The sequence below is a fragment of the Melospiza melodia genome, chromosome 9 (assembly GCF_035770615.1).
Source record: "Melospiza melodia melodia isolate bMelMel2 chromosome 9, bMelMel2.pri, whole genome shotgun sequence".
NCBI lineage: Eukaryota > Metazoa > Chordata > Aves > Passeriformes > Passerellidae > Melospiza > Melospiza melodia.
The window spans coordinates 997,501-1,024,592 of NC_086202.1; the positions used below are offsets into that span (position 1 = coordinate 997,501).

General features: G+C 52.8%; 1 protein-coding gene across 1 annotated transcript in view; it reads left to right on the forward strand.

The window, feature by feature from the left end:
- Positions 1-27,092, forward strand: part of TCERG1L (transcription elongation regulator 1 like) — a 48,958-nt gene that overhangs the window by 13,474 nt on the left and 8,392 nt on the right. The window contains exons 5-10 of the mRNA XM_063162966.1: positions 16,433-16,558; positions 20,714-20,808; positions 21,008-21,096; positions 21,875-22,029; positions 25,260-25,329; positions 26,587-26,722. Coding sequence (XP_063019036.1) covers positions 16,433-16,558; positions 20,714-20,808; positions 21,008-21,096; positions 21,875-22,029; positions 25,260-25,329; positions 26,587-26,722 — 671 coding nt within the window. The remainder of the gene's footprint in view (positions 1-16,432; positions 16,559-20,713; positions 20,809-21,007; positions 21,097-21,874; positions 22,030-25,259; positions 25,330-26,586; positions 26,723-27,092) is intronic.

Below are 27,092 nucleotides of genomic sequence, written 5' to 3' on the forward strand. Positions count from 1 at the left end.
CTCAGCTGGAACGTTTGTGTTCATGTCCTCAGCTGGAACGTTCATGCTCTCAGCTGGAATGTTCATGCTCTCAGCTGGAACGTTCATGTTCTCAGCTGCAAGGGCCCTCACGAGGTGTCTGCGCACCGTGGTGCAACACTTCACTAAGTCCCCAGCAGATTCTCTGGGTGTTTTTAGTTACAGATGTGCTGGGAGAGCTCAGCCTGGGCCCTCTCCCAGAGCTGAGGTGTGTTTGGTGCCTGCAGAAATGGCTCTTTGTGGGTGCTGAGTGGAACCCTTGTGAAGGTAGCAGCTGAGGGGCATCCCCGCCTGGCTGGGCAGGCCTGGTGGTCGGGAGCCTTTAGGGCAGTGTTTGTGACTGCACCTGGGGTGCTTGGGGCTATTTTAGAACAGTTATCTGCCAATTAAGTGAAAAATGGAAATAAGTGAAAAATGGAAATGAGGGCGCATCTTCCATCTTTTTGGTAATTGAGGAGTGGCACAGGGAGATTGAATTCTGCAGAAGGTGCAGCTCTGGTTTGGGGTTGGTGGGAGAGCTTTAATGAGAGATGGATCCCAGGGATTCTCCTTCCTGCCAGAGCAGGGCTGTGGGGCTGGGAGCAGCAAACGGGCCCAGAGGAGGGAAAGGGCAGGAAAAGGAGGCTCAGGGGCCCTCGTGGCTCTGTCAGCTCCTGCCAGGAGGGCACAGCCGGGGGAACAGGGACAGGAGCAGAGGGAACGGCCCCAGGCTGGGCCAGGGCAGCTCAGGGTGGGCACAGCAGGAATTGCCCCATGGAAAGGGGGCTCAGGAGCTGCCCAGGGAGGGTTGGAGTGCCCATCCCTGCAGGTGGCACCTGGAGCTGGCACTCGGAGCTCTGGGCTGGGGACAGGGTGGGGATGGGCTGTGCCTGTCCCGATCCATGTGTCACCTAAAAAGTGACCCTGGAGTTAAGGACCTGTGAGTTTGGTGTTAATGACCTATGAATTTGGGGTTAATGATCTGTGACCCTGCAGTTAACAACCTTCCCACATTGCCCTTCTCTAAAGCTTATGAAAGGCCATGGGCACGCAGCAACAATGAACTCAAAAACCCCAAAATGACATCATTTCCAGCTTCAATCCCCATGTTTATTGGTACCTGGAAGGCTGAACATTGTGTGTGTGGTTAGCCTAATTAATTGATTATCCCCTGTTAACTGATTCCATTAGAGAGCAGTGTCCCGTTCCTGCCTTGTGTGGTCCCATGTCTCCAATCACAGGGATTTGCTCAATTTGATCAATAGTCTTGGGAGTGAATATTTATTTTTTAGGCCTTTGATTGTGGTTAGTTTTGCAGCCTTGCAGTTAACTCCTGGCAGCCTAATTAATAGCTTTGGGAATTAATAGCAGGGTGTTAACACGAGGTGGGAGGTGTGGGAAGGGCACAGGGCAGGTGGGGATCCAGGCTCTGCTGCTTTTCCATCCTCACAGAGGAAATTCCTTGGAATTCCCTCAAAGCAAATCACCAGGAATTTAGGGGAACTGTGAGTGTGCACAATGCAGTGTGGTCATTTTTAAAAATTCACTTTTAATACAATTTACTTTACATTTTGGGAAGGAAAATCAGAAGCAGAGCTATGAGAGAGCAGAGGATATTTAAGGGATTTAAAGGCAGCCTTTTCCTGCAGGAGGCTGTGAAGGATCCCAGCTGGAGCCCTGGGAACGGGGCTGAGCACACAGGGCTGGGAGGTGCTGGCTGCTGCAGGCTGCTGTGCCTTGGCTCTGCAGCCAGTGGTGCTCTTGGGGATTGTTTTGTCACCGTGCCGAGCCTAGAAAAACTTGGAATGATGAAATAAACGTGTGGGAGAGAAGCAGCATAAAAGCCCTGGGTTTAATAGCAACATAAAATGCTGTTTTATATGGAATAAAATACTGAAGCTTGAGGAAGCTGTCCATGGAGTGATCTGTGGCTGGAGAGGCTCAGGCTCTGTGCACCGAGAGGGGCCCTGGCCCCACATTGCTGTGCCCTCTGCTCCCACCCCAGGGAGGTGAGCAGGGAAGGTTCCAGCAATGCAATTGCAGCCCCTTTTTGGGTCAGAATTGCTTTTATTTCCTTTCTTCATTTCACATCTACTGGTGGTGCTGCTCGTGCATCTCCCAGGCAAATGTTCCCTTAAATATTTCATGGCAGCCTGGCTGTGAGTGTGGATTTTGTGCCAGGTTTAACATAAAGACTAAACAGGAGCTTGTGGAGATGCAGCTCCTCGCTGTGCTGCATCTTCCTGGGCCCTGCTGGGGGAGGAAACTGCATTTCCCAGCACTGCTACGCAGGGCTCTGAAATGTGCCTCAAAGAAACCCTAAATGCATTAAATCTGCAAGCACCAGCACTTACCTGCAGTAATTAAGGAATGGGGTGTCTGGTAATCTCTAACACCCTCTGCAGCTCCTGCATAAAGGGGTGGGTGTTTATTTTCCTCACATGCAGGTTTCTAATGGCAGCAGTGAAGAAGGTAAGAGATGAGCCCGTGCTTATGGACTCTGTAAATTAGCAGCGAGCACAAATATTAAAAAAGGCACCATCTGCCATAGAATCCATTTGCCACCTGTTCCCTGGCTCTCAGCATTATTTAAGGGTTTAAATGTGGTGGTTTAGGCTGCCACGGAGCAGCTGGGAAGTGACGGAGCCTTTTCCTCTCAGCACCTCAATGCTGAGTGCCAAGGGCTGCTCGGTGCCAGCTCTGTGCCCGAGCTCTCTGTGTCTGTCGGTCTGTCCGTGTCTGTCAGTCCCTCCTCAGCAGGGACTGCTGACTGAGCCAGGCTTGGTCTGTCCGTGTCTGTCGGTCTGTCCATGTCTGTCAGTCTGTCTGTGTCTGTCAGTCCCTCCTCAGCAGGGACTGCTCACTGAGCCAGGCTCAGAGCACACTCAGAGCTGGCTCATGGGCTGGGTTCAGTGCTGGGGAAGGGACCTGGGGTTAGTCCCACTGAGCCCTTGAGCTCAGCCTGAGGTCCCCAGGACATCACAGCAGCCCAGGATTGATTGGTTTGGAGGGACCCCAAATCCCCCCAGTGCCACCCCTGCCATGGCAGGGACACCTCCCACTGTCCCAGGTGCTCCCAGCCCCAGTGTCCAGCCTGGCATGGATGTTCCAGTATTTCCCACATGTTTCCTGGCCAACCTCGTCCCTCCCCGTTCCTTACTGGGAGGGCTGGGCTGGGCCATGTGTCCAACCTCTGTGCACACTCCTTCCTTCCTTCCTTGTGTTAATGAGCTAATTAGCAGCTGCAATCCACGGGTCAGAGCCTGGGAAGCCCCTGCAGCCCTGGCCAGGGGTGGCTCCTGCTGGCTCTGCAGCTGGGGCTCTGCTGGGCTCACTGCCACCCTTTGGGCTCCTCTGTGTGGGAATTCTCCTGGTGCACTTCTCAGTTCACCTTAGCCCAGCCTCCCCTGCACGGGAATTCCACAGCATCAGGTGAGCACAAATGAACATTTTGGGAGAACAGGAAAGCTCCAGGCAGGAATGTGGGGCTCCCTGTGGTGGTGCTCACAGGGGTCTGAGGATGAGGGAAGAGACGAGGATCTGACTCCATGTTTCACAAGGCTGATTTATTATTTTATGATATAGATTACATTAAAACTATACTAAAAGAATAGGAGAAAGGATTTCATCAGAAGGCTGGCTAAGAATATGAAAAGAAAGAATGAAAACAAAGGTTTGTGACTGACTGAGAGAGTCCGAGCCAGCTGACTATGATTGGCCATTAATTAAGAACAACCCCATGAGCCCAATCCCAGATGCACCTGTTCCATCCCACAGCAGCAGATAATCATTGTTTGCATTGTGTTCCTGAGGCCTCCCAGCTTCTCAGGAGGAAAGATCCTAAGGGAAGGATTTTCCGTAAAATATCATGGCTACAGCTCCTGTCCTGGGGAAGCCTCCTCTGGCCTTGCTGGGTGTGCCCCGTGCCTGGCTCTAGCACAGGCTGGTGGTTTATGAGCTGGCTGTAAATGCTGTGCCCAGCTCTAATGCTGGCTAACGAAGCAAGCAAATGAATGTTTATAGTTATTAGAGTGATAACTTCCTGCCTGGGCTAACATTCAGCACAAAATCACGTTTTGGTTCTCTGTGTTGGTGCACCAGAGGGAAGGTGAGCTGGTTCAGGGGCTCAGATAATGCCCAGAGCCCACTGAAATGGTAACAATTCCCTCCTCCCTGCACAGACAGTCCCTGCTGGGAGCTGGAGCTGCCCACTTTATCAGGACTTTGTGATAATGGGGGGATGGCTCTCAGTGAAAATTCAGCTGGTTTGAGTTACCAAGGCCAAGTGCAGGAGGAGGGTGAGCAGGGTGAGGTCAGGCACAGCTCTGTAGTGTTGCATATTTTTGCACCATCCAAAGGCACTCATGGGCAGTTTATTGGTGCAAATCCATGGTGGGCCTGCCTGGGTTTATGGATCACAGTGCACTTTGTACCAACAGTGGTTCCCAAGGCTTTGGGATGTCTGGGAGCAGGGGCAGGAGCTGAGGCTCAGGCTGGGCATCAGGAAAAGGCCCCACCTCAGTCCTGCTTAGGCCAGGCTGACGGTTAAGCAGCTGCTCCCCTGGTGTGCTCCAGGAGAGGCTCTCAGCGCCTGGGATGTAATAGCAAGGTATTGACAAAGGGAAAAATATCAATACTGCAGTGGCAGTTACAAAAGACAAACAACCCAAATCCTCTCAGTCGTGCCCAGCTCCTGGTAAATGTCATGGAAGTCAGAGTTAATTTAGTGTGTCTGTAACTGCTTGTTAAAGCCCTGAGCTGGCTTTGCTGTGGGAGCGCAGTGCTGGGCAGTGCTTCCATCAGGTTCCACTCCCAGGAGCAGCAGCTCCTCTGCTCAGAGCCCTGCCAGGTGGGTTTGTGTCACAGACACCTTTTCATGGAAAATCCTTTCCTTAGGAGTTTTCCTCCTGGGAAGCTGGGAGGCCTCAGGAACACAATGCAAACAATGGTTATCTGCTGCTGTGGGATGCAACAGGTGCATCTGGGATTGGCTCATGGGGTTGTTTCTGATTAATGGCCAATCACAGTCAGCTGGCTCGGACACAGAGCCGAGCCACAAACATTTGTTATCATTCTTTCTTATTCTATTCTTAGCCAGCCTTCCGGTGAAACCTTTTCTTCTATTCTTTTAGTATAGTTTTAATGTAATATATATCATAAAATAATAAATCAAGCCTCGTGAAACATGGAGTCAGATCCTCATCTCTTCCCTCATCCTGGGACCCTGTGAACACGGTCACAGGTTTTCCCCACCCAGGTGTTTTGCGGAGATAATCAAAACTCCACAGCTTTGTGGAAGTTGTAAAGCTGGGATGTTTATTACAGCTCTGGACACATGTGGGAATCATCCCCTAAAATGACATGTGTACTTCTGGGAACTTCAGGTCCCTTTTTATCCCCCTCTCAGATACATATGCATACAATTCCACAATAGGTTCATACATATTCATTTTTACCAATTTCGGGTGACATTTGCCGCTAGTTCTTCTTTATCAGGAAGAATTCCTAGGTCAGGCTGAGCAGCTGTCACAGCAGTCTCTGTCTCTCTCTATCACTCTCTGTCTCCCCCCTTATCTCTGTCCTTCACTGGGGCAGTTTCTCTGAGCCTAGGCCTTGCAGTCAGGCTACATAGCCATGTTTGCTAACCACAGACTCAACTCAAAAATGTACATTTCACCTAAATCAAAATGGATTTCTAGCCTGGAACATTTCCACTCTGCTTCACAGGTGAGGCTGGGGCTGGCAGCACAGCTGGGGCTCGGGGCTCACACACTGACACAGGAGTTTGTCCTTTTCCCTCTCAGGAGCAGAGGGAGGGCACACAGGGCAAGCTGGGCTCTTCTTCTGTCTGTTAGAGACTCAAATTAACTGAGATTTGTGTCGCTTACAAAGCCCTCACTAAACTGGGTGTGTTTCTTGTAAATGGAGCAGAAGTCTTAGAAGGAAAACCCAAACTGAGTGAAAGAAAGGAATAAGCCTTGGAAGGACAATGGGATTGTTCCAGGAGGAGCCCTTGCTTGTCCCTCCCCAGAAGAAGATGAGTGGATGAGAATTCCTGTGATAATTCCGTGAGTTCTAAATCAGAGCTGAGGGAACACCTTGTTGTGGTGGCTGCTGCATCCTGATATTTATTGATGCAATTAAAGCATTAGGAGCTCTGCGGGTGTGGCCAAGGCTTGCTGGAATGGTGCTGGGATGCAGAATAATCCCCAGGGGATGTTCAAGCCCAGCTTTTGTGCTTTTGGGGTGCCCAGCAGGAATATTGGGGGACTTGAGAGGGGAACAAGGCAGCAAATCCAGCTGAGGCCCCTGTAAAAGATGGGAATCATGTGTCTTTGTGTGCTTTTGTCTTGCTTATTAGTGAGGGAAAAAAGGCATTTTTTAGGCATTATTTTTTATGTGTTCAACTTTATTATTCAGCTGTTTGGGGACTGGTTTTGATGCTGTAAAATGAAGCCACAGAGTGGATTTCAACGAATATATTCCCAATGTCTGGCCTGAATCAGGGCTGGATGTGGGGTAAACTCAGTGCAAAGCTAAACCTGATGGAGTAGGAAATTCCACAATCCCAGTGGATTAATCTGCACTTTTAGGATTTGCATCTGCAGGGTCTTTTGTTTCCTGGTGCAATTCTTGGCATGGGGACAATCTCAGCATTCCCTGGAACAGGAGGGGACCCTGGAATGCTCCTGCCATTCTGTCCAGTGGGATTGAGAGCTGAGCAAACCCCGTGCCACAAACCATCCTGTGAATCATTCACATTGCTGCTGCACTTCATCTTGGAAACTAAAATTAGTATAGAAATTCCTGACTGGGAGTTTATTGTGAGGGAATTGAAATTCCAGGGTGCCATAGCATGATGTGAGGGGTCTGCAAGGCTGAGAGCTCAGGGTTTGAGGTGGTGGTATTATTATTATTGTTGTTATTATTGTTATTATTGTTATTATTATTATATTTTTATTGTTATTACTATTCCTCCAATCAAACAGCCATTCCTGTTCAGCCCCCTGGATGGTGGGAACCAAATCCTCAGGGATTCTCCTGATGTTTGCTCCCAGCTTTGCTTTGGAGCTGTGGGTGTTTCCTGGGTGGCTCCCCCGTTCCTCAGTCAGGCCCCACTAAAGTGCAAAGAAATGTAACGAGGTGAAATGATTCTTCCTTCTTGGCCAGAATACAAATAAGGGAGCTTAATTACATTTCCCAATTTTAAGTGTGCCACAGGAGCTTCCCCAGGGTGCTAAATGGAGTTTCATGGATTTTATTGCACGCGCAGCTCTCTTGGCACATGCGGGATGTGGGGATGGTGGAAGGGGAAAAGAAGGATGTGGGGATAGTGGGAGGGTCCCTGCCCGTGGCATGGGAAGGGCTTTGAGGTCCGCCCAGCACAAACCAGGCTGGGACCCTGTCACCCCCAGAAAATCCCTCCTGCCAGCCCCTGTTTGGTGTCAAGAGCCTGGGGCTTTAAACCTGACTCAGAAACCACCAAAAAATGGAGCACGAGGGTCACATTCCTGGTTTCTGCCTGGCTGGGTTCAAATTTCCAAATCTAATTTCTGACTCAAAGCCTCCCAGAAATGAGTGCTCGAAGATTTCACTCCAAAACACAAAGGATTGGTTCAGGCAGAAATAATTACTGTGCGGTGACAGGAGCAAGGGGAGGTTCTGGGGGCCTGATGCTGCATAATTCAGTGTGTTCTCTCACAATTACATCCTGTCCAGAGAGGAGATGGAAATTTGCTGCTGGGGTTTGTGTGAGGCTGGAAAAGAATCATAAAGGTTTGGGAAATGGGACTGGGCAGAGCAGTGGGAAGGACTGTGGGAGATGAAGGCTGTGGGGTGACCATCACCATCCTCATCACCCCCTTTTGTCCTGCTCCAGAGGCTCCCTGGGCTGCAGGGGGGTCCCAGCTCCCCTTTCTGGAAAAGCTCTGTCCCAGCCCAGGAGAGCCCCATTCCCTCCAGCCAGGCTCAGCACAGATCCCTGCTGTGCCTGTGGCCCCTCCAGACTTATTTTCCAATTTTCTGATTTCTCATTCACTGATGGCTCCATGAATAATTCAGGAGGAGCCTTTGATCCGGGCTGGCTGCCACCTGCCCTGCTGGGAGGGCAGGGAGGTCACCCAGGTCAGGAGCTGCTGCTTCAGAAACTGCCCAAAAATCCAATCAAGCCTTTTTGCCCACTTTGGAGGTTCCACGGAGCTGTGTAATGCAGCAGGAGGGCAGAAGGTGTATAATACTGAGCCTGGGCAAATCTCAGTGCGGTTCTGCACTCTTGGAACCAGGCTGGAACCACTCTGCAGCCCCTGCTGGGCGTGGGCTGTGTGTCCTGCAGAGGGAATGCCACATTCCTGGGGTAATGGGGGCTGGGACCCCCTGAGTGAGGTGCCAGAAAAATTCAGATTGCTGAGGCTTTCTTAAAGATTAATAATGATTTACACTGCTCTGCTCCCTGGGACCGGCTGGAGCTGTGCCAGGGGCTTTGGATGGATTTTGGGGAAAGGCTCATCCCCAGAGAATGGGCACAGCCCAGGGGCTGCCAGAGCTCCAGGAGAGCTTGGACAGTACTCCAGGTGTGCCCAGGTGGGGTCTGGGGTGTCTGTGCAGGGCCAGGGCTGCACTGGGTGATCCTGAGGGTCCCAGCTCCGGATATTGCATGATCCCACAGGATTTACAACAAAGCCCAGGAGAGGATCAGAGTTCTGAGGCAGCAGGAGAATCTCGTGTGTGGAGGTAACCCAGGGAGGGAGGCAGGGACCGTGGTCTGACCCTGTGCCAGCCTGCAGAGCCAGGGCTGTCCAGGCTCTCCCCACTCCTGGTGGCACCTCGGGCACCTGGTGGGCTCTGTCCTGCTGAGGAGGATTCTCCCTGCTGGAGACTTTTCACCATTTTCCCTCTTCCTTTCTGCCTTTTCTCTGCCCAGTTCAGGCAGGGAAGGTTTCAGTGGTTTTTGTTCCACAGTGTGTAAAATGTCACTGCCATTGTCACTTGGGAACGGGATCTCCCAGGTAGAGAGAAGAGATTTGTCTCGTTTTTGGGCACGTTTCTGCCAAGATTTCTTTTTAATGAGTAAAGCCAGCTCGATGGCTCAGTCTCAGTGCAGAATTCTGAAATTCAGGGGATGTTCACCAGAGAGGGGTTGATGGGAGAGGAGCAGCAGATCTGAGACAGATAAATGGTGATAACTGGTTTGTCCTGGGAAGTGATGGATCCCTTTGCAGGAGTGCCATTCCCACCTCACCAGAGCAGCTCAGAGCACCTTGTCATAACTCCACATAATGCCAGAAGTGTCCCTAAAGAAATGGTTTGTGCTTCTCAGTACAAATTCTGGTGCCTTTTGCTCTCCAGTCCCCCCTGGCACAAAGCAAGCTCAAGGAGAAGCCACCCCTGGGGCTCTGCTTTCCCTGGGCTCCCAGAGCAGGAGGGTCCCACACTTCAGCTCCATATCAGGGCAGTCAGAAATGAGTGAGAAAAGGGAATTTCACCCTGGGATCACAGCACATCCTGGGCTGGAAGGTGTGACCGTGCTCACAGGGGTCCCAGGATGAGGGAAGAGACAAGGATCTGACTCCGTGTTTCACAAGGCTGATTTATTATTTTATGATATATATTACATTAAAACTATACTAAAAGAATAGAAGAAAGGATTTCATCAGAAGGCTGGCTAAGAATGGAATAGCAAAGAATGATAACAAAGGTTTGTGGCTTGAACAGAGAGTCCAAGCCAGCTGACTGTGATTGGCCATTAATCAGAAACAACCCCATGAGACCAATCCCAGATGCACCTGTTGCATCCCACAGCAGCAGATAACCATTGTTTGCATTTTGTTCCTGAGGCCTCCCAGCTTCTCAGGAGGAAAAATCCTAAGGGAAGGAAATTCCGTAAAAGATGTCTGTGACAGGAGGGGACCCAGAAGGGCCCAGCCCAGCTCCTGGCCTGGCACAGGCACCCAGCAATGCCCCATGCCTTGGAGCCTTGCCCAAGCACCCCCTGCCCGTTCCTCTCCAGAGCAGCAGCAGGCACAGAGAGCCTCCAGCAGCAGCTGAGTGTGCAGCCCAAAGCTGAGGAGCTGAGCCCAGCAGGGCCTGGAGCAGGGCTCAGCTCTGCAGTCACCCAGGGACACGAGCTGAGCCTGCCAGGATTTGCATCATTTGCTTTGCTAAGCAAGGCTTGAATGGGGTTTAATAATCCTGCTCTTTTTGTTATTAAATGTGTCGGGTTCGATTCTGTCATGGTGAGCCCTGCTCTTACGGCTCCTGTGATGAGAAATCTCATTAAAAGTTGGGAAATGCTTTCTCTTAGCTTCTGCTGCTCACAGACTGCTTGTTTCAGTCTGAACTTCTTTTTTTCCAGTTAAAGCCACTGTTGGGATTTGGCACAAAGGGAGAGTTCCTGCCTGGGATCACAAGGGCAGCACCAGAGGAGGTCAGGGCTGGGCGAGGGCTTTGTTGGGATGGGCACAGGGCCTTGAGCATCCATTCCCACCAAAAGAGCAGAAATGGGGATGATAGACCCTGCCTAAAATGATTCCTGAGGAATTTCTAAGCTGGGACTCCCCAGGTGTTCCCCCAAGTGCTGCAGCAGGGTTTGGAGGGTGATCAGAGCTGAGGTGTCCTGGGATTGTCCCTGGCAGGGAGGGGCAGGACGCTTCACAGGGTTGTGGGGGATATTTCATGCCCCTGAACCCAGCAGGTTTGGGGTCTGGTCTCTGCTGGTGCTGTCACTCTCATGGCATTATGGAATAATTTGTTTTTGAGGGGCCCTTCAGAGGTCATCCTGTCCCGCCCCCATTTCCCTGGCTGGTTTTCAGGTGGTATTTCAAACCCCAGTAGTACAGGACAGGGCTGTAAGAACCGGCTGAATGTGACACTCCAGCTTTGGGGGGGTTGATTTGTTTTGATGTCACTTTGCTTTTGAAGCCTCTGTGCCTTCCCTCGTTTCGCTGCTCATTTGGTGGAAATTGCTAAAAAGCAGGTTGTTAAAGGAGGAGAAATTGGAGAGGGAAATGTTCCCCAGCACAGCTCACTGCAGAAGGTGCTCATTGCCACTTAGGCCTGACTCTGCAGATTTTCAGGAATTCTTGCTGACTTTCTTCCCTTCCCGCTCCAATAAGCAATTTACTCCAGCATTCACCAGTTCTGAAGTGGTTATGGCAATGCATATTGAAATGAAAGCTCCAAATGACCCTGCAGGAACAAGAGTGCAGCTCCTGCTCTGCTGGGGAGGGGCTGGGGGCCAGCAGGGGTTGGGATCTGCTCAGGATCCAGATATGGAATGGGTTGGGATGGCCCTAAATCCCACCCAGTGCATGGCAGTGAACAATGGAATGGAATGGAGTGGGTTGGGATGGCCCTAAATGCCACCCAGTGCATGGCAGGGAACCAGCAGGCAGGGACTGGGATCTAATGGAGATGCAGCCCTGGAATGGGTTGGGATGGCCCTAAATCACACCCAGTGCATGGCAGGGAGTCAGCAGGGGTTGGGATCTGCTGGAGATGCAGCCATGGAATGGGTTGGGATGACTTTAAATCCCACCCCTGCCATGGCAGCAACACCTCCCTGTGTCCCAGGCTGCTCCAGCCCTGCCAGCCTGGCCCTGGGCAGTGCCAGGGTGGGAAGTGTCCCATGGAACAGAGCAGTGATGTCTCTCCATATTTGTGTTCTGCTGTACACTGATTTATCCGGGCATAAATCTCTCTCCAGCTGCACTTCTGTGCCTCATGGTTTTATTTTTCATTTCACCAAAGAGAGAGGACCCTTCACTCATTTTCTGACCTCCTTCCAGGGCAATTTATTCATCTGATGGAATCCAGTGGGGTGACTTGGCTTCTACACCATCAATTTTAACCAAAAAAACCCCAAAGCATTATTGTGCCAAAATCCTACTTCTCCCAGCGCCTGTGATGGCCTCGAGTCCCCTGTGCCAGTGCCAGGCTGTGCCAGCGGCTGTGCCACCCCTCACCTTCCAGCTCTTGTCATTCTCCTGTGCTGCCCCCAGGTCAGGAGTGGATTCTTTTTGTCACTTCCCAGTGCAGCAGGAAAGGAGCTCTTCAGCAGACATTTCCGTATCCTTTTCTCAATTTGAAACTGGGAAAACCCAAACAAACACAAAGCCCAGGGCAGATGGATGAAGGAGAGCAGAGCAGTTGGTCATTCTGCCCAAGCCAGCAGTGCTGATTTCCAGGGTTGGCTCTGACTGGGGAGGAGCTCCAGCTGCCCTGGGGCTGAGCTGGGGGTGCCAGTGGGGCAGGGCAGCTTGCTGAGCCCTGCAGCAGCTGTGCCAGCTGTGCCAGCTGTGCTGGGATGCTCTCCCCAGCACAGCCCTGTGCCTGTGCAGGCAGCCAAGGGCAGCTGCTGCTCAGGAAGCACCACACGTTCCCAGTGTGAGCACAGGGAAGGGCATAATCACATTCAGAGAGTGCTGAATGCTTTAATGAACGTGTCTGGGCCTTGCAAAGGAGCAGAGGAAGGAAGGGAAACTCCTCAGAGGTGGCTCCTGGGCAGCCTCGTGTTTACCCAGCCGGGGCTGCCTTGAGGAGGAGTGTGCTGTGTCCTTGAGGGGAAGGGGGAGCAGGGCTGAGGGGCTGCATGGAGCTGAAGGATGCTGCCTGCTTGGGAAAAAGTCGATTTTTTTTTATTACTGCTCAATTCTTCCTTTTTTTTTTTAAGCAGAGAGTATTCTCTTGTCCTTTGCTGATAGGCAGGACTGCCCCAAATTATCTCATCAGGACGGACTGTGCTTCTAAATGAAGCAAGTCCCTGGGCCCTGATCTCCAGCACTTCTGGGGCCAGGAGGTGACAGCAGCACTAATCAAAGTGACTGGGTGCATTGCTGGGCCTGCCTGTCACACACAGGGCTGCAGCTGCTGATTCCATGCTCCTTCCAGCAGGAGAGGTGATGGTGATGTCCCAAACTCCTCCTCCGTGTGCCTGGGGACACACCAGGGTGAGCACTGGGGCTCCTCTCACGGGGCAGGGCAGCCACAGCAGGGCAGTTCAGGGCAGAAATTAGGGGGGTTTGTTCATGGAAGGGCTGTAAAGCCCTGGAACAGGGAATGGTGGAGTCCCCATCTCTGGAGGGATTTCACAGTGGATGTGGCACGTGGGGACATGGTTTCATGGTGACCACGGTGGTGCTGCTGGCTGGGCTGGATGGTCTTGCAGGTCCTTTCCAGCCATAGTGACGGTGGGATTTCCTGATCCCAGCTGGTGCTGCTGTCCCCTCCTTGGGGCTGGGAATGGACACATTCCTCCCTTGTCATGTCCCAGCAGTGCCAGAACTGGATGAGATGTGGATTTATCCCGATTGCCCTGCCCACCACACCCCGCAGCCCTCTCTCCTCTGCTCTCCTGTGCCTGAACATCCCTCCCCACTCTGGGCTGGGCTCCTCTGTGGGGCTGCCTCACCCTCATCACACAGGGCTCAGGGTTCTGAGCAGCAGCTCTGAGCTCTGCCCTGCTTCTTCCTCTCATTTAGTTAAAAATGCCAGCTTTGGGAGTTGCAGAGGAGGGTTCGAATCCTTTCCTCCTGAGAAAGATAAGATGGTGGGGCAACTCTAAGAAGGGGTTTAGTCTTCAATCCTTGGCTTACAAGAGCAATGTTTTTATAAACTATTAGAGTTAATTAGAGTTTGAGTAGTTTATTCTCAAGCCCAGCTCCTGTGGGGGCTGTGAGGGCAGTGGGAAATGCTGGCACTGCTGGCTCTGAGGAGCTGAGCTTAGCACCAGGCAGGGCATGCTGGCACCTGCAGCTGCCTCCTGGAGCTGCCCACGCAGAGCTGGCAACTGCAGGCACTGCTCACATCCCACGGGCTGGGGCAGTGCCCAGCCTGATCTCAGACACCTCAGTGCTGCAGCTCAGTGCCAGGAGGGGCTGGGGAATGGGGCAGTGCCCAGCACTGATCTCACACACTTTACAGCCTCCAGCTCAGTGCCAGGAGGGGCTGGGGAACGGGGCAGGCACCTGTCCCTGGCCACCTTGTCCCTGTCACCTCCTCTTCTCCCTGCTCACCTTCTCCCTATCACTTTTCCTGTCCCTGTCACCTCCTCCTGTCCCTGCTCACCTTGTCCCTGTCACCTCCTTCCCCTGTGCCTTGTGTGGCTGTGTTGGAAGATGCTGGGAAGTGCCTGAAAGGATCCCAGGAGTGTGCAGATGTTCTGCAGAGGCACTACTGGCTCATCAGCCTGCCCTGGCCCTGCCAGCACCCAGACCTTCACAGGAACACAACTTCCCTCCTCCCTCCCTCCCTCTCCTCAGGATTGTTTTGCAGTAGAATTGGCCTGAATTTAATCACAAAGGGTTCACACTCAGGTGTAATTCCAGCCCAGGTTATGTTCAGTTCAGAGCAGAGGCTGATATTGCATCGTGACATTCAACTCCGTCCAGGCTGTGTTTGTATTCCAAAGCCATCCATTGCAAAGACTGCTCTTCAGAAGCACAAAGAGCTCCAAAGCATAAATATTTATTCCTTAAAGGTTAAGATTGCCTTAAATCATTCCAGCTTATTTGGTGAGCAGCAGTTATAATTAAAATAAGCAGTTGAACCCCATCTGCATGTATGAAATGCATATATATGTGTATATAAATATATATTTATATGTACTTGACTCTGGTGCGGATGGAAGCCGTGGGATAATTGCTTCCATCACATCAGAAGATGCACTGATATTGTTCCTGGATGGGGTAATAAATCAGCATAAAGAAGCAGCTGAAATTATATAATGGCACGTCACGTTTGAGAGGCGGCAGAGCCGAGTGGGGAATGAGCAGAGCTCGTCTCCAGTGCGGGGTGCAATTGCAGGGATAATTATGCAAGTTATGGAAATCACTCCAGTTTTGGGTGTAGAGAACTCATGGAACTCAAGGCCAGTGTGACGGTGCTCACAGGGGTCCCAGGATGAGGGGAGAGATGAGGTTCTGACTCCATGTTTCAGAAGGCTGATTTATTATTTCATTATATATATTATATTAAAACTAAAGGAATAGAAGAAAGGATTTCATCAGAAGGCTGGCTAAGAATAGAAAAAGAAAGAATGAATTACAAAGGCTTGTGTCCTGGACAGAGAGTCCAGCCAGCTGGCTGTGATTGGCCATTAATTAGAAACAACCCCATGAGACCAATCCCAGATGCACCTGTTGCATCCCACAGCAGCAGATAACCATTGTTTGCATTTTGTTCCTGAGGCCTCCCAGCTTCTCAGGAGGAAAAATCCTGAGGAAAGGATTTTCCATAAGATATGTCTGTGGCAGGACGGGGCTTGGAGCAGCCTGGGACCGGGGAAGGTGTCCCTGCCATGGCAGGGGTGGCACTGGGTGGGATTTGGGATCCCTTCCAGCCCACACCAGGTTGGGATTCCGTGCTCTGTGTTGGAATATTGTGCTGTGGCACCTGGAAATGCAGGGACACAGATCCGTGAGAGCATTCAGAGTGTGTGAATAGGCTTTTGTAACAGACTGAACGTTTCAGAAGTGATCCATCCTATTCCAGGGTGTGCAGAAGTTGTGATGGGAGCTGTCTGATATCCCTGCAGGAAATCCTGCAGCTTGGGCTGTGCTGGGAATTGTGATATTCCCAGTCTGCCTTAAAGCAGGGATGGGATGGGATGGGATGGGATGGGATGGGATGGGATGTACAGCCATGAATATACAACAAATGGCATTTGTCTTTGGTGGCTGGGAAATGGGACATGGGCACTGCTGCTGGGACACCTGGCTTTGTCCTGCCAGGAGATGGGGTTGGGTGGCTCTTGTGTGGCTCAGCTCCTGAAAAACTTCCCAGTTCATTGGGAATGAACGCTCCAGGTTGGACCTCAGGTGTGGCAGCAGGCAGGAGTTATTCTGCAGGACTGAGAGCCTGGTTTAACTGGCCTGGTTCTGGTTCCTCATGAATAATGAATGCACATGAGCAAATCACAGTTTCTGCTCTGGGCCTTGTCCCAGCAGACTGTGAAGCCCTGGATAAAGCTGCACTTTTAAAGTATTGGCAAAATAATTTCCCGTGGATAGAGTGGGACACCAAGAAGTTGTGATGAGTAACAGTGGAAACCAGAGGATGTTATTTAAAATGACAACACTGATCTTGCTGTGACCTGCTGGGAGGGCATCGATCTGTCCTGGCAAATTCTTACTTTGAGGGCCACATTTTCATTAATTTGAAATTTCTGGCACTGTTCATTGGCTGAAGATCCGTGGGCATCGTGGCCTGGAATCGAGCTGAACACAAACCTTGTTTTAACCCTGCAGTGGGGGCAGGAGATGTGCTCAGCAGATGAATTCCCTGAATCACTGAGGCTGGAAAAGCTCCCCGAGATCCCCCAGAGCAGCTCAGCGCTGCCATGGCCTCGAGTGCCAAGGGCTGGGCACAAAACCTGAGGGTTTTAAAGGGAATTATTGCTTACCAGGGCTAATTCCACCCTGTCCTTGTGCTCTGCTTGCAGCTTCTGCCTCCAGGCTGGACAGTTCCATGGGGCCCCTGGTGCCAGCACAGCTCGCCCGTGTCACCGCCCTGGCCGCGCCCACTGTCACCCTGATGGCCACCAACCTGCTGGAGCAGGCACGAGCAGGTGGGTGCTGTCCCCAGGGCTGGGAGGGCCTGGGCCCATGCTCTGTGTCCCTGCAGCCAGGCTGAACCTCCTCATGCAGGGCTGGGACTCCCAGATCCGCTGGGGTTGTGCTGGGCTGTAGGGGCATCGGGGGGGTAGGATGGTGGGGACGGATGGAGAGCAGAGATCTCTGCAGCCAGGTCAGGAACTTGGGGTTTATTGCACAGGGCCTGGGTGCAGGGCCCTGCTGGGATTTGGGGTTTATTGCACAGGGCCTGGGTGCAGGGCCCTGCTGGGATTTGGGGTTTATTGCACAGGGCCTGGGTGCAGGGCCCTGCTGGGATTTGGGGTTCATTGCACAGGGCCCTGCTGGGATTTGGGGTTCATTGCACAGGGCCTGGGTGCAGGGCCCTGCTGGGATTTGGGGTTCATTGCACAGGGCCCTGCTGGGATTTGGGGTTCATTGCACAGGGCCTGGGTGCAGGGCCCTGCTGGGAGCTGCAGCCACAGCTCAGAGCAGGACTGAGAGAAGAGAGGGGTAGAGAGGATGAGAGGGTGAGAGACTAAAAGCATAAGAGTGAAGTTCCCGTTCCAATACCATAAATCTTCTTCTGTGCTGAATATTCTGGTTCTCACTAACCAATCCAGTACAAGATACAAATCCTATAGCTTTTACATACAGCCTATAAGAATCATTACATTACCATACTGTGTTACATTTTAAACCCTAAAAACTCCTCTTTGGGCCCTTCTGCCAAGCTGCAGGGTCTGCTCTGACCCTTGGGCCTGTCTGCAAGCAGAGGGTGTTGTTCCATCACAAGGGGATCACCTTCAGCTGGCCACACCATTGTTTTCCAGTTGTTCAGTAACTGGCTGCCCCAGCCCTGCAAGGGTCCATGGCCAGGTGGGACAGGACTTGGAGCAGCCTGGGGCAGTGGAAGGGTGGGCCTGGATGGGCTTTATGGTGCCTCCCCACCCAGGCTGTGATTCTGTGATTTCCAGGGCAGTGGCAAAGAGCAACTCATGGGCAGGGTGGCTGTGTGCCTGGGAATGCAGCCATGGAATGAGTGTGTCCCTGAGCTCCACACCAACACTGAATTTGGGTTCTCATTTGTCCCTGAACTCCACACCAACACTGAATTTGTCTGAGTTCTCCTCCTGCTCCCACTCCAAATGCCCTGAACAATGACAGGGAGGGTGGGCAGTGTTTGCTGCATAAGGAGAAAAGCTCAGCTCAAGGAGATTTGTTCTGAGAGGGGAAAGGAGCACTTGGAGGGCACAGCAGGAGTGCTCAGAGCAGCAAAGAAATTGAGTTAAAAGGAAACCAGTGTGGGCAGGCAGGAGCTGTGTCCCTGGAGCAGGGAAAGGACCTGCATTGGGTGGGACCAGAACTGAGATCCCAGTGCCTGGAGCAGGGCAGGATCAGAGCTGGGATCCCACCTTGGATTGAGTAGAAGCAGCAGAGGAGGAGCTGGGGATCAGGCAGGGGAGGTTTTGGGCTGATCTCAAACTCCAGAGCCATGAGGTTGTGGGCACAGACAGAGCTGCCCTGTGCAGATGCTGGGGGAGGACAAACCCCAGTGTGGGATGTGTGTAGTTAATAAATCAGTTACTGGGAGCACTTAAGAGTCAAACTGTTAATCTGTTTTGAGATTAATGGAGGTTTGGCCTCTTACAAAACAAATTTTGACTGTGCCTTGTCCACAGCTCCTCATGGCATTGAATCCATCTTCACTCTTCCCCTGCCTCTCTAATTCTGCTTTTAAGGAGTTGTTTGTGATCACACCCAGCATCCTCTGTGCTGTACCCAAGGCAGTTTTGCTGCTTCACCTTTGCTTGCATGCTGTGAATTATTCATGTCCCTGTGCTGGAGGAGCCTGGGAGAAGGAGCCTCTTTCATCAGGAGCCTTTATCTCCATCCCCCCTCATCCTCCACAGCGAGCAGAACTCACAGTGCTGGCTGTGCTGCTGACTCTGGGGTGAAAAGGAGCTGGAAATGTCTCATGCTGGCTTCCCTGTCAGGCTGCAGCTCAGTCTGAGCACTTAGGGTTGGGGAGAGGGTAATTAATGAGCAAGGAGTGAAGGTGTGCCCAGTGAACACATTCTTTAAATCTTCTCTTGAAATACCTCCTCAGTGTACTGTTGTTGATAGTTTTTCACCTATGATTTTACATTAAAAAGGTTGCCTTCTTCATTTGCAGGTACTATATTTAATTATATCACAAACTAAAATAGCTCTTGCAGTATCTTCCATGTTCTTCTGAAAATGATAGTTATTCCTAGTATCTTCCAAAAATGTCAATATTTTCAAAAGATTTACATAACTAGACAATTTGGTGACACAGTTTGGTGACACAGTGAACCCTGGAGCAGGTCCCTGCCAGTGTGGGCACAGGAGGTGTCAGGGATGGGGAGGCACTGCTGGGTTCCCTCGGGAAGCTGGGGGCCCTGGGGCTCCCCCTGGCACAGCCAGCCCCACTGCAGGAGGGCTCCCCAGCCTGGGGAGGGAGGAACAACCTCTTTGTTTTATTTTCCTCTTTCCTTGCACTGCGGGCAAACACTCAGTGTTCAACTGCAGGTGTAAAACTGAATGGCTCCTGCTGTGCACAGCCTTCAGGGCTTCCCTTTGTTGTTTTATTTGGTTGGTTGTTTGCTTTTTCTTTATTTTTTTTTTTTTTCGTTCCCATCCTCTTTTCTACGTGCTGGCTGCCCAGAGTGCTGTGGCAGCAGGTTCCACATGGGAATGCCCAAGGAGCTGCCTCTGCAGAGCTCACCAGGGCTGCAGCAACCAGGGCTGTCCTGGGGCCTTGGGTGGGCTGGGAGGGAGAATTCCAGGAGGGAAAGGACAGGGAGAATTCACGGGAGGGAAAGGACAGGGGGTGAGCTTTAGTGTCCCTTCCAGCCCAAACCATTCCATGAGTTGTATCAGAGCTTCCAAAGGCAGGGAATGTTTCCTGTCTCTCAAGCCCATGTGGGATGAAATTCACCCTGGATTTCACATGGATGAAATTCACCCTGGATTTCACGTGGATGAAATTCACCCTGGATTTCACAGGGAGGAAATTCACCCTGGATTTCACAGGGATGAAATTCACCCTGGATTTTACAGGGATGAAATTCACCCTGGATTTCACATGGATGAAATTCACCCTGGATTTCACATGGATGAAATTCACCCTGTATTTCACAGGGATGAAATTCACCCTGGATTTCACAAGGATGAAATTCACCCTGTATTTCACAGGGAGGAAATTCACCCTGGATTTCACAGGGATGAAATTCACCCTGTATTTCATAGGGATGAAATTCACCCTGGATTTCACAGGGATGAAATTCACCCTGTATTTCATAGGGATGAAATTCACCCTGGATTTCACAGGGAGGAAATTCACCCTGTATTTCACAGGGATGAAATCCATGGCTGCTTCCCAAATCAATGGTGAGTGTAAGAGCACCAATGTCACCCTGGCCGTTGCTGGTGCCCTCTCAGTGTCCCTGGGCTCCCCAGGCAGTGTCCCTGTGCCACCCTGTGTGCCAGGCCTTGCCCAGGGCTGCCCTTCCCCTCCCAGCAGCCAGGCACTGGCACCGGGTGTCACCTCCTGTGTCCAGAGCACCCGAGTGCCTGGCCAGGCTTTGATTCCCAATTACCAGATACCCAGGGAGGGAAGATGAATTCCGAGCCCCTTTTGATGTGTATCAGCAGCTGCCTGCTCCTGCCTCCTTTAATGTGGAAATGAATGGCTCTGGTTCGTGAATCTTTTTTGCTCCCATAAAGCCATCTTCTGAGCAAAATGCCATGGGTTTAATGTTGTCTTATTCTGAGAGACTCAAATGGGGGCCTGTTCTGTACCTGGAAGAATTTTGAAATAATTGGAGTAGCATTTCGAGGGGAATCTGCCCCATGGAACCCAGAGTGGTTTGGGCTGGAATGCCATGCCATGCCATGCCATGCCATGCCATGCCATGCCATGCCATGATCCCATTCCCCCTGCCCCTGTGTCCCACTGCAATGGGGTGTCTGGAGAGGAGATGCACTCTGGGTACAGGGGCTGTGCATGAAGGGGAGGAGTGGCAGGAGGAGGCTCAGAGCCACGGGCAGCGCTCTGGGGTTTGCTCAGCAGTTTGGGCTGGTTGTGAGTTTGTTCATTTGTTCCACATTTGCTCCTCTCCTCCCAGAGTGTGGCAAGGACCCGAGCAGAGCCGCCTGCCCCCCAACGCTGATCCTGCACACGGAGAGGAAGAATGTCCCCACGGGCAGGGACAGTGACAAGGTGTGTCCCCTTCCAGAGCCCTTTGCAGAGCCCTGGGAGCCCTGAGCTGCACAAACACAGGCCAGGGCTGGCCTGGGCTGGGATGGCGAGGGCTGTCCGTAAAGCCCCTCCTGCAGTTCTGGCCGCAGGGTGGGATCTGTACCCCAGATCAGCTCCGTGCAGCTGCTCAGTTTGCTGGCTGACCCCTCTGTGTCCCCAGGATCACTCCTTCAAGCTGCTGAGCGAGGCTGACAGCGGTCCCAGCGGGAACAAGCCCGTGGCATCGGCCCCCGTGCCAGGATCGCCGTGGTGAGGAGCTGCCAGGGCCCTTCTGGGCTGGCACGGGGCACAGCGCTGCCAGGGCTGCAGCAGCGTGGCTGGGGGCTCCTGGCAGAGCTGCTCCATGCCCATGGCCTGAGCAGGGTGAGGGAGGGAGCGGCAGCCAAAGCCTGGGCTCTGCAGGGCGGCTGTGCCCAGCTGGGCTGGCACTGGGCTGTGACACAGGCTGTGCCTCGTGGTCCTCATGCCCCAAGCACTGACAGCAGGAGCTGGGTCGAGCTCTTGTGGCATTTTTAAATAGACAAACCTGTCTGCGCTTTGTGGCCTGAGTGGTTGGTAGAAGGATTTTTATCTTCTTTACCCCTAGAATGATCAGTTTACACCTGGTTTAGTTTATTTAGTTTATAGCCAGGGGCTGACACCCATGGGACCTTTGTCCCAGCCCCATCCAGCCTGGCCGTGGGCACATCCAGGGATCCATGGGACCCTGCCAGCCCAGCCTGTCTCTACCTGAATTCCTGCATGTCCCCTTCCTTCTGCAAGAGCTGGGATGGCACAGGGATTGGCATGGGCGTGGCACAGGGATGTCATTGGGATGCCATGGGGATGGCACAGGGATGTGCCCTGTGGTGTCCCTGCAGTGTGCCCAGGGTGTGCCCGGGGGTATCCCTGGGGTATCCTTGGGTTGTCCCTGGGGTGTCCCTGGGGTGTCCCCAGGTGTCCCTGGGTGTCCCGGAGCTGCGGTGCCCCGCTGTGGGCATGTTGCTGGTGTCTGCCAGGCTCTGAGGCCGGTGTGTCTCCTGAGCAGGTGTGTGGTGTGGACTGGAGATGACCGGGTGTTCTTCTTCAACCCCAGCATGCAGCTGTCGGTGTGGGAGCGGCCGCTGGACCTGCGGCACCGCGGGGACATCAAGCGGCTGCTCGAGGACCCCCCGCACAAGCGCAAGCTGGAGGCTGCACCAAGTAACAACCCCCCAACCCGGCCTTGTTCCCCTCTCCCCTGGAGCCCCAGGGGCTGGGCTGGGTGTGCTCGTGGGGTGTGACACCCCGAGTTAGAGAGGAAACCCGGGGGCATTCCCAGCGCAGGGAAATCCATGTTGGCCACAAATCCTTGTTTTCCTTTTCCCTGCAGTGCCGGGCTGGGACTGAGCCTCCTCCCTGCTGCAGAGAAGCAGGAGGGCTCCTGCAGGAGCTGGATCTCTGCTGGCTGCAGTCCCTCTCAGGAGGCACAGTGGGCTTCACTGCCCGAGCTCAGGGTGTGCAGCAGCAGAGCATCAGTCCCTGCTCCCACAGCAGTGCATCACTGCCAGCAGAGCACCACTGCCTGCTCCCAGAGCTGGGATCACCCAGCAGTGCATCATTTCCTGCTCCCAGAGCTGGGGATCACCCAGCAGTGCATCATTTCCTGCTCCCACAGCAGTGCATCACTGCCAGCAGTGCATCACTGCCTGCTCCCTGAGCTGGGATCACCCAGCAGTGCATCATTTCCTGCTCCCAGAGCTGGGATCACCCAGCACTGCATCACTCCATGGCTGGGGATCACCCAGCCCGGCTGTTCAGCAGGAAATCCCAGCAGGGAGCTTTGGGGAAAGGAAAGGAAATCCCAGCAGGGAGCTTTGGGGAAAGGAAATCCCAGCAGGGAGCTTTGGGGAAAGGAAATCCCAGCAGGGAGCTTTGGGGAAAGGAAAGGAAATCCCAGAAGGGAGCTTTGGGGAAAGGCTCCCAGCTCTGGGAGCTGCTGTGTCCCTGTCAGAGCTCCTGAGGCTCCACACTGGCTGCACTGGAGGGGTGTCCCTTGCTGGGGATATCAGCCATGGCAGCCTTGGGACTGCTCCTGGCCTTGGCTGGCTGCTCAGGGTTCTTGAATATTCTGGGTTTGGTGTGAAAGAACAGCCACATCCTCCAGGCGCTGCTTGCTCCTTGCTGGGCAGGGGGAAAAGCAGGACTTTGGTGCTTGTTTCCAAGTACTGTGCTTTGGAACTGAACCGGGGTGGTGGCACTGCCAGGCTGCTGCAGGACCTGCCCTGTCCCCCTGGGCACCAGGGATGGGCACTGGCCTTGGTCCAGGGGCACAGCTGCCAGTGAACCCCTGCAAACCAAACACCAAATAACTGCTATAACCCGAAACAAACGCTGCAAACCCCAAATGACCCCTGCACACCCCACAGAAGCACCAGCTGCCTGCAGGGAGATGAAACTGAGCCATTTTCAGCTCCTCTGTCAGCAGAAAAGCAGCTCCAAGGAGGGCTCTCTGTCTGTGTCCTCCTGTTGACACAGCCTGTAATTCCATTTTCCTCTCTGAATTTCCACAGCAGGTGCTTGTGGGTACATTTCTGTATAATTTTTGTGTATGACTTGAAGAGCTTTAGCTGTGGATGAAATTCCTGCAAAGCCTGTCTGCTGAAATTCATTGTTCAGGAGAAAAACAGAGCTTTTAATTGCAGGATGTGCTGTGAGCTCAGTGAATTCCTGCCGAGGGATGGCCAGAGACAAAGCTGAGGGTCATTGTTCATGGTCTCTAGCATTGTTCCTGCTCTGTAATTAATTAACAGAAGAGTCTTAACTCGGGCCTGAGAGGTGCCACTTTAAAAATCTATTTTTTGCTGTGCTCCATCCTTTCCATTTATTATGTCTACCACAAAGATTTGATTCATGCTCCTGGTTTTTTATGGCCATGACTTCCATTGTTGTTAAATATCTTAATCCTCCCTGCTATAATTGGGCCCTGTGGTTGCTCAGGGTTGGAGCAGTTCATAATTAGTATAGATTAGCTCTGAGGTGAGGGGGATTATTTGTTACCTCTTCTCTTAGCTTGTAATCTCCAGTAAATAAATAACACAAACGAGCTGAGTGTTCCCAACAATGCTTCCCACATTTATTTAGCTGAGTGGCTGCTGCTGAGATTTAATTAGGATTTTCAAATCAAACATCTTAAAAAAAAGAAAAAAAGATGTCAAGCAAAGTTATCCACGGGATGCTCGGGGTTGTCTCTGCTGAGGGATCAAGTGCTTTTTGAATTTGGGCAGAAATGAGAAATTGAGAAATGAGCAATTACTCCTCCTGCACCAAGGGTTGGTTCCAGGAGGTTGATGTGGCTCCTCCCTGGTGGGGTCCCATCCCAGGGGCTTGGGGAGCAGGGCAGCTCCTCCAGAGTCCCGAGCAATTGCTCTGCTGTGCTCTCTTCCTCAGCTGCTCAGGGTCTGCCTGGCTGCTGGGGCTGAGCAGGATTTTCCTGCTAATTAACAGAAAATGGACAGTGTGGAGTCACCAAATCATGGATGGTTGGGTTGGGAGTGATCCCAAATGTCCCCCAGTGTCCCCCCAGCCACGGCAGGGACACCTTCCCTGCCCCAGTGTCCAGCCTGGCCTGAACACAGCTGGTAGCACTCCTGCTGACACCAGTGCTGATGTCCTTTGCTGAATTGCCCCCGGTGTCTGGGCCCTTTGGCACTCAGACAAGAGGCTGCAGCCCATGCCTGGGGCCAGCACATGAACATTGGCCAGCCCCTGTGCTGGGGACCCTCCCGTGCAGCCCCTGCAGGGATCTGACTGCTGGCACTGACCCTGGGGGTTTGGGGAGAGCTGCAGCTGGCAGAGGTGACAGAAAAGAATCAGAATCAGGATTTGTTTCCCTTGTCTGTGAGTGAAAATCCAAGCCCTGAGCCCCTCAAGGACTAATGTGCAGGCCTGACCAGGGGCTGCCCTGGCCTTGGGGCTGCTCTGCAGCCTCAGCACTGTTGGGGCTGTTGGATGTCCCCAGCCCTGCCTGGTGCCGCTGGAATTCCTGGGAAAGCATTCTGAGATCCCAGGGGGAGGAGTGGGACAGAATTACCTCCAGGGGATCCCTCAGGCTGTCAGCACAGAAATGACTTTGCAGGAATGTCTTCAGTTGCATTTTGAAGGGAAGGGAGGAGGGAGGATGGGTGAAACAATAATAAGATTTAAAGCAATCATGTCATGAATGAAAAATGAGGAATTTTGCTGACTGGAAACGGTCACTTTATTGCTGTGCCTTCCATTTGGATGAAGGCAATTCCGAGGATTTTATAAAATACTTGTTATTTCTAAAACCCTCTGTGGGGGTGAAAGGCAGGAAATACCTGAGCAGCAGAGACAGGGAAGAGAAGTCAATCTGAGGAGTTTGTATCCCCATTTATCTCGTTCAGATCTAATAATGACTTATATCTTTTCAGCAGACAAGTGTGTTAGCTCTTGTCCAGGGGATGAAAATGATGATCTGAGCATCAAAACCAAGAGAAATAAGTGAGTTCAAAGTTTCCCTGTGTCTGTCTAATGGTGGGAGGGCTGGTGCAAAGGAGGGCAGGTTAAAGCAGTTTTGGCTCTGTGTGGGTGAGTGATGGAGCATTCCCCAGGTGTCCATTCCTCACCAGGGCCAGGATTCCCTGCAGCCTGTTTCCCATGCACATCACCTGGGTTTGCATGGGGGACTCTTCCTTTATCCAATGGCTGCAGACAAGGCTGTGGGTCACTCCAAAGGGATAAATGTTTCCCTCCCTCAGGTGCAGCAGATTTTCCCTGCTCAGCCCCAGGTGCTGCTGTTTCTGACCTTCATTCCCAGGTGTGCCTCACACTCTGCTGAAGGCACAGCTGGAAATGCAGCTCTGGGGTGTGCAGAGTGCCCAGCTCCTGCCAGGTGTCCTTCTGAGAGGGCAGCACAGCCTTTGTGCTGGGAGCCCTTGGGAAACCTGGCCTAGTTAGGCTGGGCAGAGTCACAGAATACAGCAGGGATTTATCCAAAGCATCTCCCCCATGGACCCACCTTGGGCAGCACCAGAGCCCAGCCAGGGCTGCACCCAAGATGAACCAAAATGGCCCCAAAATGCACGGCCGGGCACGGGCTCTGTCCCTGGGATCAGTTCTGCTCCATTTGCACCTTGCAGTTCATTGTCCCATTCCAGCTTTAGCCCCTGCAGTCCCACCCTGCTTGTTTTTCTCTCTGCAGCCCACGGGGTTTGTGCTCCTGGGCTGAGATTTGGGTCATTTGTCCTTGGTGCCCAGCTGGAGCAGGAATTGTTTTGTCTCCCTGCTCTGTGCACAGAGCTCAGCATCCCTGATGTGAGCCCAGCCCCACACACTAAAGCAGCACAGAATGGGAAATACTGGTAAATGCCCACAGAATCTGAGGCTTCAGTGGATTATTACAGCTGTACTGAAGTGAATCCTTTACTGTGATTTTTGTAATGAAAGAATGCTCCCCCTTTAAGGTCCCCCCTCCTTGGCAGGGCTGTATGAAGGTGTCACATTGCTGCACCTTGAGTTTGGGTGTCAGATCCCTCTGGTGGCCCTGAGTGACCCTCCTGCCTCAGCAGGAGCTGCTGCAGCCCCCTCCAGCCCAGGTTTGGTGCCCAGCTGTGGGCGTGGGAGGTTCTGGGATGCCCCAGGGAGGATTAAAGGATCCAAAGGATGAAGTCCCTGTGCAGAACAGAGCAGTGGCTGACCCTGTCTGTGTTTTCCTGTGCAGGGGAGTGTTGTTGACCCTGTCTGTGTTTCCCTGTGCAGAACAGAGGAGTGCCAGGCTGCAGGCCCAGCCGGCGCTGAGGAGGAGCAGGCAGGGGAGGAAGGCTCAGCCCCACGGATCTCACCGCCCCTGGAGGAGAGGATCACCCACTTCAGGGACATGCTGCTGGAGAGAGGGGTAAGGAATGGCCCCTCCTGGGACACAGCACAGCCCTGGAGCCATGCCCTGAGTCAGGAACCACACTGGGGTGCTGTCCCTGGGGCTGTGACACTGTCCCTGTCCCCACTGTCACCCCTGGAGCTGGGACCCTTTCCAGACAAGCCCTGGGATGTCCAGAGGCAGCAGCTCTCCAGCAGGGGCTCAGAGGGACGTGGGGCTGTGGGCACTGCCCTGTCCTGGCCAGCTCTGGGCTGTCCATCACCACTGACCCCAGGGACTCCAGGGAGCCAATTGCACTGACTGCCCTTCCAAAATCCTGGCATCAGGCGTGCTTTGGGGTGGAAAGGACCCCAAATCCCACCCAGTGCCACCATGCCATGGCAGGGAC